The sequence below is a fragment of the Oryctolagus cuniculus genome, chromosome 9, assembly GCF_964237555.1.
Source record: "Oryctolagus cuniculus chromosome 9, mOryCun1.1, whole genome shotgun sequence".
NCBI classification, from domain to species: domain Eukaryota; kingdom Metazoa; phylum Chordata; class Mammalia; order Lagomorpha; family Leporidae; genus Oryctolagus; species Oryctolagus cuniculus.
Window position 1 is genome coordinate 97,943,253 of NC_091440.1, and position 14,371 is coordinate 97,957,623.

The 14,371-nt window shown below is 58.7% G+C and overlaps 1 protein-coding gene across 5 annotated transcripts in view; it reads left to right on the top strand.

Moving 5' to 3' along the window:
* Positions 1–14,371, top strand: part of IQSEC3 (IQ motif and Sec7 domain ArfGEF 3) — a 105,140-nt gene that overhangs the window by 43,491 nt on the left and 47,278 nt on the right. For 4 of the 5 annotated variants that reach the window (XR_007921003.2, XR_007921002.2, XM_002712787.5 and 1 more), the window contains exon 3: positions 6,433–6,712. The exons of the other annotated variant lie outside the window; for it this stretch is intronic. Coding sequence is in view for 2 of the 4 variants with exons in the window: in XM_002712787.5 (XP_002712833.3) it covers positions 6,433–6,712 (280 nt within the window). In the remaining 2 variants the exon portion in view is untranslated. The remainder of the gene's footprint in view (positions 1–6,432; positions 6,713–14,371) is intronic. 5 annotated transcript variants of the gene reach the window in all.

Sequence of the window (14,371 nt, forward strand, 5' to 3'; positions counted from 1 at the left end):
CTGGGTAGCCATTGTGACCTGGGTTCTCTAGAAAGCAGAGTTGGGGCTGACGGTTTACTGGGGACACCTTTGGGAAGGATACCCATCGAAGGGAGTAGGGAGACGAAGCATGGGGCGAAGTCGCATGGCAGGAGGCCGGCAGCAGCCTCGGTCCATCCCAGAGGAGCTCCGGAGCGAGTACAACTGGCACACTTGCTGCACGGCAGTCAGCACGCTAGGGCCTTCGCCTCCCCGTCTGCGCTGATCGTGGGCTGTGGGCAGCCCTGGGAGGACGGGCCGAGCAGCTCTGTAGCTGAACAGGGTCCACGCGGGTGATGGGGCCGCCAGCGGGAAGCAGCCTCCTACAGCACTCCCGGCCACGGGGCGGGAAGTCAGTCTTGGCTGGAGAATCTGCATGGGACATCACCAAGCCCAGCCGACTCTCTCTGCCCTTGGGAAAAGAGCAGAGACTGAGTGAAGCTATCCATATACCCAGGATGCCACACTCATTCAGCCTTTATTTAACACACCTTGTGAGCCAATACGCCTGTAATAAAAAGGTGCACACGTGGGGTGGGTGGTGTGGTGCAGCAGGTTAAGCCATGGCTGGGATGTCTGTATCCCATACCAGAGCACCTGGTTCTGGTCCTCGCTCCTCTGTGCTTCTGATCCAGCTTCACACTAATGCGCCTGGGAAGGCAGCAGCAGATGGTCCAGGTACCTGGGTTCCTGCCAGCTACACGAAAGATCCAGGCTCCTGGTATTTGAGGAGTGAACCAGCAGACAGAAGATCTCTCCCTCCCTCTCCCTCTCCCTCTCCCTCTCCCTCTCCCTCTCCCTCTCCCTCTCCCTCTCCCTCTCCCTCTCCCTCTTTCACCCACCCCCACTTCTGCTTTCAAATGAATCAAGAAATCTGTTTTAAAAAGGTCTTGTGTGGGGGCAGAGACATCAATGAATTACCAGAGCAGAGGCAAGTACCAAGGATTATCACAGCACACAGGACTGCAGGACCTACCTTTCCTGGAGACAGTGAATATGTCTTTAAAATGTTTTCATCTATTTATTTGAGATGAGATAGGAAGAGAGAGGTGGTCCAAATGCCTGCAACAGCAGGATCTGGGAACTCAATCCAGTTCTCCTACACCGCTGGCAGGGACCCCACGACTTCAGCCTCCCAGTGTGTGGCAGGCGAGTGGAGTCGCAGCCAGAGCCAGGAAGCAAGCCCGGGTAGCCAGATACTGGAGGTGGCATCCTCCTAGGTGGTGTAACCACTAGGCCAAATGCCTGTCTGGCATGCATCTTGAAAGAGTTGACAAGGCAGACAGAGGAGTGGGCAGAGGGCAGAGGAGTGGAGAGAAGGCATTTGAGATGGGAGGAAGTCACGGGAGGGGTGTGCTGGGCTGAGAGGGCGCAGGAGACCTGCGGAGAGGTTTGGTGTGGACTGAGTGCGTGAGTCATCCAGCGGGGGTGAGGCCAGAAGGGGACGGAGAGGTCAGACTGTGGGCTTTGAGAGCATCCACACTCTAGGAGGTCAGCTTTGATGCGGAGCCCACAGACAGTGCGGGTGGTCCCCAGGATCCCTGGGCAGCCACAGGTGTGTGAGGAGCAGGCACCCGGCGTCCTCTGAGCCCTGCCAGCACAGGCCTGCTCCTCTGCTGCCCTCCCTCTTCCCACTCCCTCTCTTCCTTCTCCCCTTTCCCCTCTCTCTCTCCCTCTCCTCTCTCCCCCCTCCTTCTCTCTCCCCCCTCCTCTCTCCCCCCTCCTCTCTCCCCACTCCTCTCTCCCATTCCCCCCTCCCCTTCCTCTCTACTCCTCTCTCTTCCCCTCCCCCCATCTCCCCTCTCCTCTCTCCCCCTCCCTCCTCTCTCTCCTGTCTCCCTCCCTTTCCTCTTCCTCCCTTCTCTCTCCCCACTCCTCTCTCTCCCATCCCCCCTCCTCTCCCCCTCCTTTTCTCTCCCCTCCTTCTCTCTCCACCCTCCTCTCTCCCCCTCTTCTCTTCCCTCCTCTCCCTCCTTTCTCTCCCATCTCCCCTCTCCCCCCTCCCCACTCCTCCCCCATCCCTCTCTCTCCTCTCCCCCCACCTCTCTTCCCCCTCCTCTCTCCCCGGTCTCCCCTCTCTCCCCCCTCTCCCTGTCTCCCCTGTCCAACACCTCTTCCTGGGCACATGCTCTGTTCCCCAAGGTAACTGCTTGTCCCCCGAATTTCTCAAGGATTTGCATGACCTGTACTCAAACCCCATGGCATGGAAGGACCTCTGTGGGAGCTCACACACTTCCGCAGAAATCAGCCGAGGGTCAGGTGGACGCAGCAAAAGCTGCTTCAGAGCTGCCTTGCTCTGGTGCCACCCGTGTTCGGCTTTTTGCCTGGGAATAACTTGTGAGCGGCGCCATTCAACCAGCGGGATAAGCGGTGCCCCCCAGCTGCGGCGTGCTGGTCTCCAGGCCAGGGGCTCCCACTCAAGGCATTTGTCTCTGCAGCTGGATATGGAGCTGGGGAGAGCTGAGGTCACCAGGCCCCGCCCCCAGCAGGCTGGGGAGGGCCTTTTAGCAGCTGTTGAGGTCACAGAGAAAGCTCAGATCCAGATCCAGGCTGCCTGGGGTCTCCTCTGCCCAGCAGACTCGGGATGGAAGAGTCACAGCCTGCATCTGGGCAGAGTGAGCTTCAGAGGCGTGTCGCTGAGTGGGAACAGGATGGAGAGTCCAGCCTCCTTCCTCAGACCACGCTTGAAGATGGAGGTCAGAGAGGGAGCCAGGCCGAGAACGCTCTGTGAGGCTCAGCCACCAAGTGAGGGTTCTGGAGACTCAAGCCTCTGCCCGCGACAGAGCGCCACATAGCGGACACCGGGGGCTGCCTGCCAGTGCTGACCGCGCAGATTCCCCCGAGACCCGGAAGCCCGTGAGTGGGTGACCCCCCAGGCCCAAGGCCCCTGCATGGAGCAGGAGTAAGAGGAGACCTCAAGGAAGCTGGTCCATCTGGAGGGCTGGGAAAGGCCGAGAGGGGTGATGGGGGCAACCTGCGGCTCCAGGCTAGGGAAGGCGCACCAGGAGGACAACCAGTGAGCGCCTCCTGCATTTCGGAACTCTCCACGTTGTCTTTCTGGGCTTCCTTTGCGGCTCGATGCTGTGGGGTTCTGCCTCAGCAAGCCACCGCCACCACCACTCTCACGGTTTATTAAGGACCCCTGTATGAAAGTTGGAGTTACACACAGAGAGAAGGAGAGGCAGAGAAAGAGAGAGAGAGGTCTTCCATCCGCTGGTTCACTCCCCAGTTGGCCGCAATGGCTGGAGCTGCGCCAATCTGAAACCAAGAGCCAGGAGCTTCTTCCAGGTCTCCCATGTGGGTGCAGGGGTCCAACCACTTGGGCCATCTTCTACTGCTTTCCCAGGCCACAGCAGAGAGCTGGATGAGAAGTGGACCAATCGGGACTCGAACTGGCACCCATGTGGGATGCCGGCACTGCAGGAGGCGGCTTTCCCCACTACACCACAGCGCTGGCCCCCCACAATTATTTTTTATTTCTGGGGCAACCTTGTACAGTGGTTACTCGGATGTCCATTTTGTGAGTTGAAGAGGTTGGGTGACTTGCTCAAGGTCACATAGCGATTAGCAGAATCAGGATTCGGACCCAGATCGTCCCAATCCCAAGGCCGTGTTCTTTGTTCCCCACTATGTAACCTTAAACTTTGCTCTGTTGCCAAGAGCAGTACTGGGTTCCATGGCCGCCTCTTCCACCCACGCCTGCAGGGAGGTCGGTGGAAGGACGGAAGGACATTGTCCTCTTTCCAGCACTTTTTCACCATGGAGCGGGGTGGGGGACACAGTCTCTCAGGTCCATGTGCGTGTGGATGGATGACAATGGAGTGGGTTCCATCGCCAGAGGACCTGAACCTGGCTGGTCCAGAGGAGCTGGGCTGGGTTCTGCACTGGGATCCAAGCCCCAGGATATCCAAAACAGAAGGCTCCTCAGAGACGAGCAAGCTCCGCCTCATGTGACAACTCAGGGAGCAGGTTCAGGAAGACATGAGTTTCCCAGAGGCACTGCGTGTACATGCATGTGCACGCGTGGGTGAGCATGTCACGCAGGTGTGTGCATGTGTCCGTGCGTGTGTGTGCATATGAGCACGTGCAGAAATGCACCCCCCAGCCTATGAGAGGTGGCCCACAAAAACAGCCCATTTGAGAATTGTATTTTGTTTTTGTGCAGGTAGTTTATCTGGGACAAGGTGTCTCTAGGAAGTGGCTGTAGACAGGTGGGGGAATGAGACACAGCAGAGAAGGAAGCCAGTGCAGGGCTGTCAGGGGCCGACTCACTGCTCTGGGCCATGGAGGCCCAATCCCACTGAGTGCTTCAGAGTTGGCCCTCCCAGGGCCCAGGGGCTGGGGTCATCACCCACCGCGTGATTGCTGGCTGAGCACTGTGGCCCAGAGCCGTCGACTTGCCAGGCCTCCTTGCCAGGCACACTCCAGCAGTCAAAGGAAGCCAAGGGCTGTTGTTCAAGTGATCTGTGGTGCTGAGGGGTCCCCAGTACTGAAAGAGTGAGGAGGTGAGGAGGTCCTGGGCATCAACTGCGTGCTGCCCTCCCAGCTCTGAACCCGAGTGCTGCTGGAGGCGGGAAGAGCTGTTCCCGTGCACACACAAGGACGAGAGGAGTCCAAGTGAGACCTTAAAAAGAGCTTCCGTGCAATGCTAGCAGGATAATGCATCAAAGATCTCTACAGACACGTCCTTCCCTGTGGCGTGGTGGCATGGCAGAGTGGTCACCCGGAACTGGCGGGCAAGGAACCACACAGGGGCCGTGAGGGGCTGCAGTACACTCACCTGTGCCGGCGGGGGCGAGGGTGGTGCCAGCAGAACAGGTAGGGGGAAGCCGCTCCCCCCCCCCCCCGTGAGCACGCTGTGGGGCGGACAGGGAGAAGGGAGGCAGGGCCACATCTCTGGCAGGGAGAGGCTGTGCTGCCGGCCCAGCCCTGGGCACTGAATGCGGGGGGGCCGGGTCTTGGAGGTAGGAAGTGCTGAGGTTGCCCGCTGTCCTGTGCCAGGGCCAGCCCGCCTCCCTGGGCCCCCGGGCCTCGCCCGAGAAAGGAGCGGCTGCAGGGCTGCACGGGATGACCTCACGCTCCCTCCAGGCCTGACCTGGCCCCGTCCGCTGCTGAGGCCACCCCACAGCCCTCGGGGCCCCTTCAAATCACCCATCAGCAAGCAGTGCCTGAACTCAGCACGGGCCCAGCGCCGACTGGGGGGACAGGGGCGAGACGTAGAGAAAATAAGGGCTCTGGTCTCTGGGAAGAGGACACAGGAAGGAAGCCCGCATTTTCTGTGCATGAGCCCTGTGCTGAATGCTTTCCGTCTGCGGGCGCCTTGATTCCTCACCCACACCCCGCGAGCTGGGGGCCCAGATGAGGAAACCAAGGCTCAGAGGGAAGCGGCTTGGCCAAAGCCATGCAGGATTGCAGCTCAGCTTGAGCCTGTCCTGTGCCACGGAGCTTCCCCTCCTCTGTGAAACAACAGTGACCCTCTGGGGACAGGTCCTTGTGCTTGAGGAGGTAGAACTGAGAGCTGCAGTCCCCCAGGAAGGCCTCCTGGAGGAGGTGGGCCGTGAGGGAGGGTCAGAACTCAGAGGCTGGAAGCAGCTTGAGTGAGCTAATTCCCCAGTGCAGACTGGACTGTGGCTGCTGCAGCCAGTGAGGTGTCTTCTTAGGGCATCAGGAGGGCACAGTGCTGCCTCAGCCGGCTGGTGACCCCTCGGGAGCAGGAGAGGGGCCAGGGAGGGATGGGTGCCTTCCTTAAGCCAGCAGGGCAAGGATTCTCTTCTTGGCGGTCCCAGCCTCCCAGCCCCTGGCATCTGCCCATCCCAGGTGGCTTATCCCAAGCCAGACTCAGTGGGCCTGGGTAAAGATGGAGCTGGTTTCAGTGGGCGTCAGCTCCCTCCCAGTTGAGCCAATGGCCCGGAGCCAAACCACTGCTAATTGCAGCAGAGAACACCCAGAGAGCTGTGCCTGGAGCCAGGCCCAGTTGTAAGAATCTAAGCCTCCTGACAGCCCTTGAGGCAGGTGCTGCTCTGTGCCCATTTTACAGATAGGGCAACAGGTGCAGTGAGGTTGCAGAGCTCACAAGAAGCTGGGCCCAGATGTGAACCCAGACAATCACTCTCCATCGCTCTGTGGTTCAGCTGGTAAGCAGGGGTTCGTGAGCTCCGGCCAGAGCTGCTCCTGCCCTCTACCTGGGATGCTCTGCCCAGTTCAGCTTCTCCTTCATGCTCTTCCCACTTCCTGTTTGTGGGGGGCTCTTCCCTGCCATGACAGCCCCTCCCTTGAAGGGACAGGAGGAGGCAGCCCCACCAGTCCCCACCAACAGAAAGGGGCCTCAGTGCCCCCATTGCTCCCCTCAACCCTGCACCTGCACGCACCCCTCCCCGTCTTCCCCAACCGAGCACCGTTGCCTTTTGTTCACAGTGATGGCTCCTGCGCCCAGGCCGGTGGGGGCATGGAGGACTCCGTGGTGGCAGCGGCAGCGGTGGCAGCCGGCAGACCCAGTGCCCATGCCCCGAAGGCTCAAGCCCAGGAGCTGCAGGAGGAGGAGGAGCGGCCAGGGGCAGGGGGTGGCTCCCCCAGGGCCGGCCCCCAGCACGTGGCCTCCCCTGGTCGGCAGCAGCCTGCCCTGGCGACGGCGCCCTGCTCCCACGCCCCTGCAGCCTCCGATTACGAACTCTCCCTTGACCTAAAGAATAAACAGGTACCCAGGGCCTCCCGGGGGGTGGGGCGGGTGGGGCAGGGGCCCTGCCTTTGGGGTCTGGCCAGGGCTCTAGGGATCTCCCCATCTGGGCCCACCTCTGCTGCAGGCTTGGTTCCCCCCAACCCTGTGGAGCTCCCTCCTCTGCCCTCCCCTGGAGTCCAGGTCCTCAGGGCACTAGCCCCAGGCCACTGCCCAGCTTACCACCAGAGACTTGCTATGACAGGCTCTGCTTGCTGCAATGCAAGGCCCTTCAGCAGCAAACCAAGTGCTGTGCTCCCTTCACAAGGCGCAGGGAGCCTAAACTGCCCCTGCCACAAAGCACAGGGCAGATCTCCTGGCGTTCTGTGGAGTGGCCTCACCTCCACCCGCTGCTTAGAAGACAGAGCCTGGCTTCATGCCCACACACAAGCTCAGGGCCTGGACACACAGCCCACACAGGGTGCAGAGACAGGGATCTCCTCCGAAGGGATTGAAGATTCCCAAGGTTAATCCAGCTGGGGACAGGGGGCGCTAACTGTCCCCTGCAGGAGAACAAATCCCACGGAGTATTCATCTCCGTTGCCAGTTCCATAAAGCAGGAGGAGAAAGGGGTCAGTCGTGGGGCCCCCACTGAACCCTCCCCCAAAAATAAGTGCACGATGTGTCTTAGTGAGCAGTTACGAGACCCAGAGAAAGAGCCGTCTGTTGGTGTGTGTATGCATGTGTGTGTGCACGTGCGTAGAGAAAGATATGAACACGTGGTACTGGAAAGAAAGAGTTTGAATCTGGAGACCTGGATGTGAAATCCGATCCTCGTTCTTCTCTCCAACCCTGTGACTTTGGGAATGCCAGTTAAGCATTCTGGGCATTGGTTTCCTCATTAGCAAAACTGGGAATCAGACCTTGAATTGCCACCAAGGTCCCATCTGGCTCTAAAACGTGCAAGTGCTAAAGGGCCATCCCCAAGCCCGGGGGTCAAGCTGAATTACAGGGAAGAAGGGTGGTGGGAAGGTTGCTGGGGCTGAGTCAAGCCAAACGGACCTGATTTCTCTGAGCACTGAGGCCAAGCTCTTGTTCTGGCCGAGAGGGTGGCTGTAGGCAGTGCTCCCGGCTTCCTGGGAAGTATTTGGCAGAATCCCCGCAGGAAGTCTAGGTGGACAAGACAGGACTATGTGGATTAGATGTCAGTGAAGTTAAGTAGATTGTTGCCAAGCGGAATTTCTGGAAAGTGTTGATTTCCACCCCCTCAGTGCCAGTTCCGGGGAGCCAAGTAGGGTGCTGTCCTTGGTTCTGTCTGGCTCAATCCTATAGACAAGGCATGGAAGAAAGGGGAATAGGAGTTACATTTGCCAGACTTTCCAATGACAAGAAGCTGAAGGAGGACAGCTGATACCTTGATGACAGGATCCACGGGTCTTAATTTTAAAAACCCGTCAAAACAGAAACATGCTTTCAATGAGGAAAGTCCGTTGAAATGGGGGAAGTCTAAAGTTTTGCTCTTTGCTTTGAAAAACCCACAGGACTAGCGTTACATGGGCAGGCTCGGTCCTGGGAGGAAAGCCTGAGAGTCTCAGTTGACTGGAAGCTCAGATGCAGTGAGCAGCAGGGGAGGAGCAGCTAGCTCGCTGGCATCCCACACTGAGCACATCTGGTCTGGCATCGCCTGGAGCCTGTGCTGGGTTCAGAGGATGCACTGCACAGGACAAGCGAGACTCCTGAGGCTCCTGAAAGAGAACAGGGTGGGCTGAGGTCACGTGGCAAACCTGCAGACAGGAAGGGACGTTTTAAGAATGGAAGGGCTGGGGCGGCGCTGTGGTATAATGGATTAAGCCACTGCTGGCAACACCAGCATTCCATATGGGTGCTGGTTAATGTCTCGGCTGCTCCACTTCCAATCTAGCTTCCTGCTAATGTGCCTAGAAAAGCAGCAGAGGGTGGCCCAAGTGTTTGGGCTCCTGCAACCACATGGGGAACTCAGAAGAAGCTCCTGGTTCCTGGCTTCAGCCCGACCTGGCCCAGCCCTGGCCGTTGTGGCCATCTGGGAAGTGAACCAGCAGTTGAAAGATATCTGTTTGTCTCTCTACCCCCAAATAAATAAATAAACCTTGAAAAAAAAAGAATAGAAGGGCTGGCACAGGAAAAGGGGGTAGATGTATTCTTAATTGATTTATTTTATTTGGAAGGGAGAGACAGGCTGATAGACAAAGATCTTCCATGCAGCTGGTTCACTCTCCAAATGTCTGCAACAACTGGGATTGGGTCAGGCTAAAGCCAGGAGCTCAGACCTCAATCTGGAGCTCCCACAAGGATGGCAGGGACTCAAATACCTGCTGCCTGCCAGTGTGCATTTTAGCAGGAAGCAGGAATGGGAAGTGGAGCCGGCACTTGAACCCAGGCACTCTGATATGGGATGCAAGTATCCCAAATGACATCTTAACCTCTGTGCTGAATGCCCACCCCTAGATGTAGTTTCTGTCATTCCAAGTAAAGCAGTGGTACCAACAACTGAAAGCTGTAGACGGTGAGATTTTAGCGTCATTGACTATTGGAGTTGTTAGATACCTAAAAAGCCCTGCTTGTGAGGCAGTGAGCGGCTGATGGCTGGGAGTGCGCAGTAGGAGCTGGCTGATGACCCCCGTGAAAGGTACTGAGTGATGTGGCCAGTCTGTTGGCACAGATGATGGATTTCTCTCAAATTCCTTGTCACTCTGCCACTTTAAGATGTAAACCAGTTCGAGTTCACTTTTGTACCCTGCCCCCAGCACCTGGCAGAACGTTTTGGAGAAAGTAAAACCTCACTGAGTCATTTTTAACCTGTGATGTGCACAGCAACAAGGGAGCAGTGCACCAGGAAGTGAAAATCGTGCTCCCGCCTTGCCCCCAGACATTGCAGCTCCCTCTCCAGGAGGCGTGCGTGGCTTCCCTCCTGCCTGGATGGAGGACGGAGAACAGGGTCAGGAAAGATGAGAGTGGGCGGTCTGCGTTACCAGGGGTCCCTAAGACCAAGTGGGTCCAGCAGCAGGGCATGTGCCTCCCTTGCCTGGGGCTGCGAGGGAGAGGGCAGAGAGGCATTGAGGGGCCATAGCGAGGCTCCAGGGCACTGACCCTACTCCCTCCTCTTCTAGCCTGGGGTAATTTGCCTGACTTTCCCAGGACGGGGCTCCGCCTGCTGGTCCCTTTGCCTCTTCCTCTGAAGTTGCTCCTCCCCCAAGGCCCCTGCTCTTGGCCTTCTCTTGCTTTCGGTGCCCTGTCTCTGGGCACCCTGCCGAGGCAGCCCCGGTGCCCCTTCCCAGGTGTATCACAGCACCCAGGTGCCAGCCCTGTGCCAGTGTTCCCTGTACTGTCCCCGGAAGGCAGGGTGTTGCCATCAAGCCATCCTCGTTTCCCTGGTGCCTACCTCACTGCCTGGCACAAAACTGCCCAGAGGGTGAAAAAGATCCTGACAACTGAGTAACACAAAGGGGAACTGGGGCGGGCGTGCAGCCTGGGACCAGGATGGGAGTCTGTCTTTCGGTCATCCTGAGAGCTTAGATTTAGAATCTGACCTCCGGACACCTTCCCAGCATCCCCCGCCGCCCCTCCCCCCATACACACTAGGAATCCCATGGTCATGGGACTGGAAAGAGTCTGGGGCAACATCCCCATCCACCACCCCCCAGGCCTCCTGCCAGCCAGTCCAGAACCCAGGAGTGTTTTCCTTGGCTCCACCCCACCCCCACACAGGCGGCTACCTCTTATCCACTTCCCCAGCCCCACTCTCTCTTGCTGTCCTCACTGCCCGCCACCGTCATCACCTCCTGGGGCACCCCCTACTGTGCCGCTGCCTCTTCAGCTGAGTCATCTTTGCAAAGTGCACAGCTGATGATGTGGCTCCCCCACTGAGAGCCTGTGCCAGCCTCATTGTGCGCAGACAAAGCCTCCTCCTGCCTCCCCTCCCGCTGACTCTCAGGCTTCCACAGGCCTCTGGTCTTCCACAGGTTTTATTTCCTCTGCTGGGGACATTTCCCACCCATCCCCCAGTCCCACTTGGCTTGGGTGGTCTCCACTCCTACTCAGCTGTCCGCATAGGCGTCCCAAGCCTGGGCATAGGAATCCCTGTGGCCTGTGACTTAACTCTGTGCTGTCCAGTAGCTGTCCCACTCCTAAGAGCAAGGACCCTGCTGTTCCTGAGGCTGGTGACGAGCTGAGCAGGTTGCACACCTGCAGGGTCGCCATTTGGAGTCCACTTGGAGAACAAAGACTCCCAGCCCCAAGTGCTGCCCTGCGGGCCCACGCTTGTCCTCCTGCCTCCAGCATGGTCCAGGTGCCCAGGATATGCTCAACGTGAAAGGCGCACATGAATGAGTGAACAGGTGAATGACAGTGAACGAGGCCCTCCCTGACTTTCTTTGACCTCTGAGCTGGCCCCCTCCCCAGTCTCCTCTTGCAGTCGCGCATCTAAGAGGGTCCTCCCACATAGCACTGTCTTCTCCTGTAACAGGACGTCTCCCAAACGGGGTCCACTCACCCAATACACAGCAAGCCAATCACCAGGGTGGTGGAAGAAATAGGTGTTTATTGCAAACATAGAGTAAGGAGCTAGGCGGGTACTGATGGCAGCAAGGATGAATTAATCTTTCTCCAGGCTCTTGTCTCCCACAAAGATTACTAAGTGTAGACACCTGTAAGGTGCACAAAGTGACAACAAAATTGACTCCCAAGTGTGGGTCACCCCACACGGAGAAGTACCCATCATGAGAGGGCCAGAGGTTTGTCCAAAGAGAGAAGGGGTGGGGGAGGGAGAGAGCACCTGTGTTACACCTCCAGCCCTGGGAGGGAGAGAGAGCACTCCCCCAGCTATTGGCCTCTTCTGTAAGGTACCAAGTGCTGCTTCCACAGGCATGAAGCCACCTGAGAATTTCATGACACCTCCACAGTTTCCATGTGGAGTTTCAGATCCACATTTTCACAGCCTCCTCCCTCAGGCCTGGATGGAGCAGGTGCATGCTGGGAAAGGGGGCGTTTGGATTGACAAGTAGGAGGGTAGTGTTACACTTGGGGCCTGCAGAGGCTTCCAGCTCCTGCAGGCCTGTCCAGCAAGTTCATTATCACCACCACGGCATTCTCGGGTCCCTGTGGGCGGAGGGGTGAAGGGTCTTCTAGATCGAGGCTGGGGATCAAAGGGGCTCCGGGCTGGTCCTTTGAGTGGTTGGTGATACGGTGTTCTTTACAGATCCTTGCTGATGGCTAAGCGACTTCCAGCCTGGGGGCTGTGTGCAGGTGGCAGCTACCTTTTTGCTTAGAGCCTGGAGTTCCTGGAAAGAAACCCCTCAAGACAAGAGCAACCATCAGGGTCTTACCTCTGGGGAGATCAGTGACCTCACGAGCCTGTGCCAAGGCCCCCGGAGGGCTGGGCAGGCTGCACCACTCCCTCGAGTCAGTGAGCTGATTTTCATAAAAGTGGGACGAGGAAACGTTAAGCTGTGGGAAGGAGGCTGGGAGACAGTGGGAGACCAGGACTTGAGAGCATCTAGCATCAGCTTCAGAGGCAGTGCACAGGGGCTCGGTTTTACCCAGATCCCTCTGCCCTTGACTCTCTTGCCTCCTCACACTCTGATCCTGGGGCCACCACCTAGGGAGACAGGGACAGAGCAGCTGGTCACTTTGGGGGTGCTTTGGAAAGTGGCTATAGAGGGCCCAGGTTTTCTTTCCAAATTATTCAAGGTCTCTCAGGAGTCCGTGTCCTCTTCTCCAGCACTGGGAGACTCTTGGCGCCCACATGGGCTGTCCGAACTACAGAGCTGGCTGTGCTGTCCAAGCCCGAGGGCCATGGCGCTGTGGTCTAGCATCGGGGCCCTGTTCCCAAGCCAGGGCGGGCCCTGGACGGATGTCACAATCTCCTAGACAGCAGCCCCTTTCCCCCTGGGGCCCAGCTTCCCCGTGGGACGCCTCTCCAAGGCAAAGTGGCAGCTGGGTTTGCAAGGCCCTTGCCCTCGCAGGGCCTCAGACTACTGCTTTGGGAAGCAAGGGCTTCTACACTGTGAAGGCGAGGTTTCCACCGGGGGCATGGAGGGCACTGGGAGCCGCCTGCAAAGGATGGGGTGATGGCATGGGAGGAATCCCCCAGAGAACAGCGTCGCCAGCTGCTCTGTCCCCAGCCCTGTGCTAAGCCTGCGGACAGCACTGTACCATAGCCCCAGTCCCAGGCTCATGGCTCCCCGGGGCTGCCCATACACACACCCGGCAGAGGTGAACGCTGACATGTGTCTGGCACAGTGCCAAGCCTTTGCCCTGTGCTAGCTCCTGGATCTGCACGGAGTTCCTGGGAGGCAGGCACCTCTGCCAGCCCCGTCTCTGGAAGAAAACTGAGACGCAGCCCTAGGACTGCACAGGCCAGGCCAGAAGGTTAACTGGCTGCCCTGACCATCTCTTGTCATGACGGCCCAGTGCACAGGCTCCCGGGAGCCGTCGGAGCAGCCTGAGCTGGGGGTTCCTGAGCGGCTGGCTCTTCCTGAAGGAGTGTCTGTGTCCCAGGTGCCTGCTGACCGTAGGGCTCCTCCCACCCCCGCCCCCACCTGAAGATGCTCCCAAGGGCAACCTGCTCCCAGAGTGCCCTGTGTTGTTGCACACTTGCTGTGTGCATTTCAGACAGCAGGGCTGGGCCATGGGTGCACACAGAGACACAGCCCAGCACCCTCCCTCGGCCCCCCAGGGCCCCTTTTCTGGGGAAACCCCTAGGTATCCCCAGGACCCCCTCCCTCTCTGGACTGCCTGCTCCTCAGCCTTGCCCTGTTCCGGGGCCCCCTAACAAGCAGTGTTCCACTGTTCTCAAGGGAGAAACCCCAGCTCCAAGGAAACCCTCGCTCCTGTTTGTAAGCCTCCCACACATGCACCCAGGCCCCTGTTCCCACTGTGGTCTGTGCCTAGCTGACCTCTGCCCCCAGCCCACTGCTGCCATCTCTCTGCAGCCCTCTTCAGGGTTGGCTGCTGCAGCGACCTGAAAGAGAGGCTACTGCTGTTCCAGTTACCACCGAGGCTCATCCCGGCCCCTCCACCACCGCTTCTGCCAGAAGCTGGGAGATGGTTCTCTTGGGAGAAGGCACGGCCACAGTTGCCCATGATTCCTTTATCGAGAAGTGGACAGACCTGTTCCTTGGCTTAGAGACCCCACCCTGCCCGGGCCACACACCCTCTACTCCCAGGTGCCTCTGGCCATGCTTACCCACAGGACTGGGATGGATGGGAAGGCTTGGCTGGGGCAGGGGAGGGGCCTGGGTCCACGTATTGGGGGAAGAAGGGCAGAGCACCCAAGGCCTGATCTGGGAGAGTCTGTCCAGCTCAGTTCATGTCCACCTGTGACGCCCCAGGCGTGGGTCTGGAACGTGTGGACATGAGGGACACAGGCTCAGGTGCTAGTACGGTGCCTGTGGGGAAAGTCTGCTCACGGGTGGCTCCCAGCAGGGACGCAGCAGTGACGGCTGAGGGTGCAGGCGGCCAAGGCTGGGAAGGAAGTGGCGAGGGGCCGGGCAGGCTGGGGTGCAGCAGGCTGGGCCTGGGGGAGATGGTGGGGCCCGACTGATAGGAAGGCGAGGAGCCAATGCCTAGATTAAAAATCTCTCTGTAAGCTCTGTGCCAGGCACCATGCTGGGTGCTGCAATGGATCCGATGACAGCTGGGACAGGTTAGAGGCCCAGTGTCCAT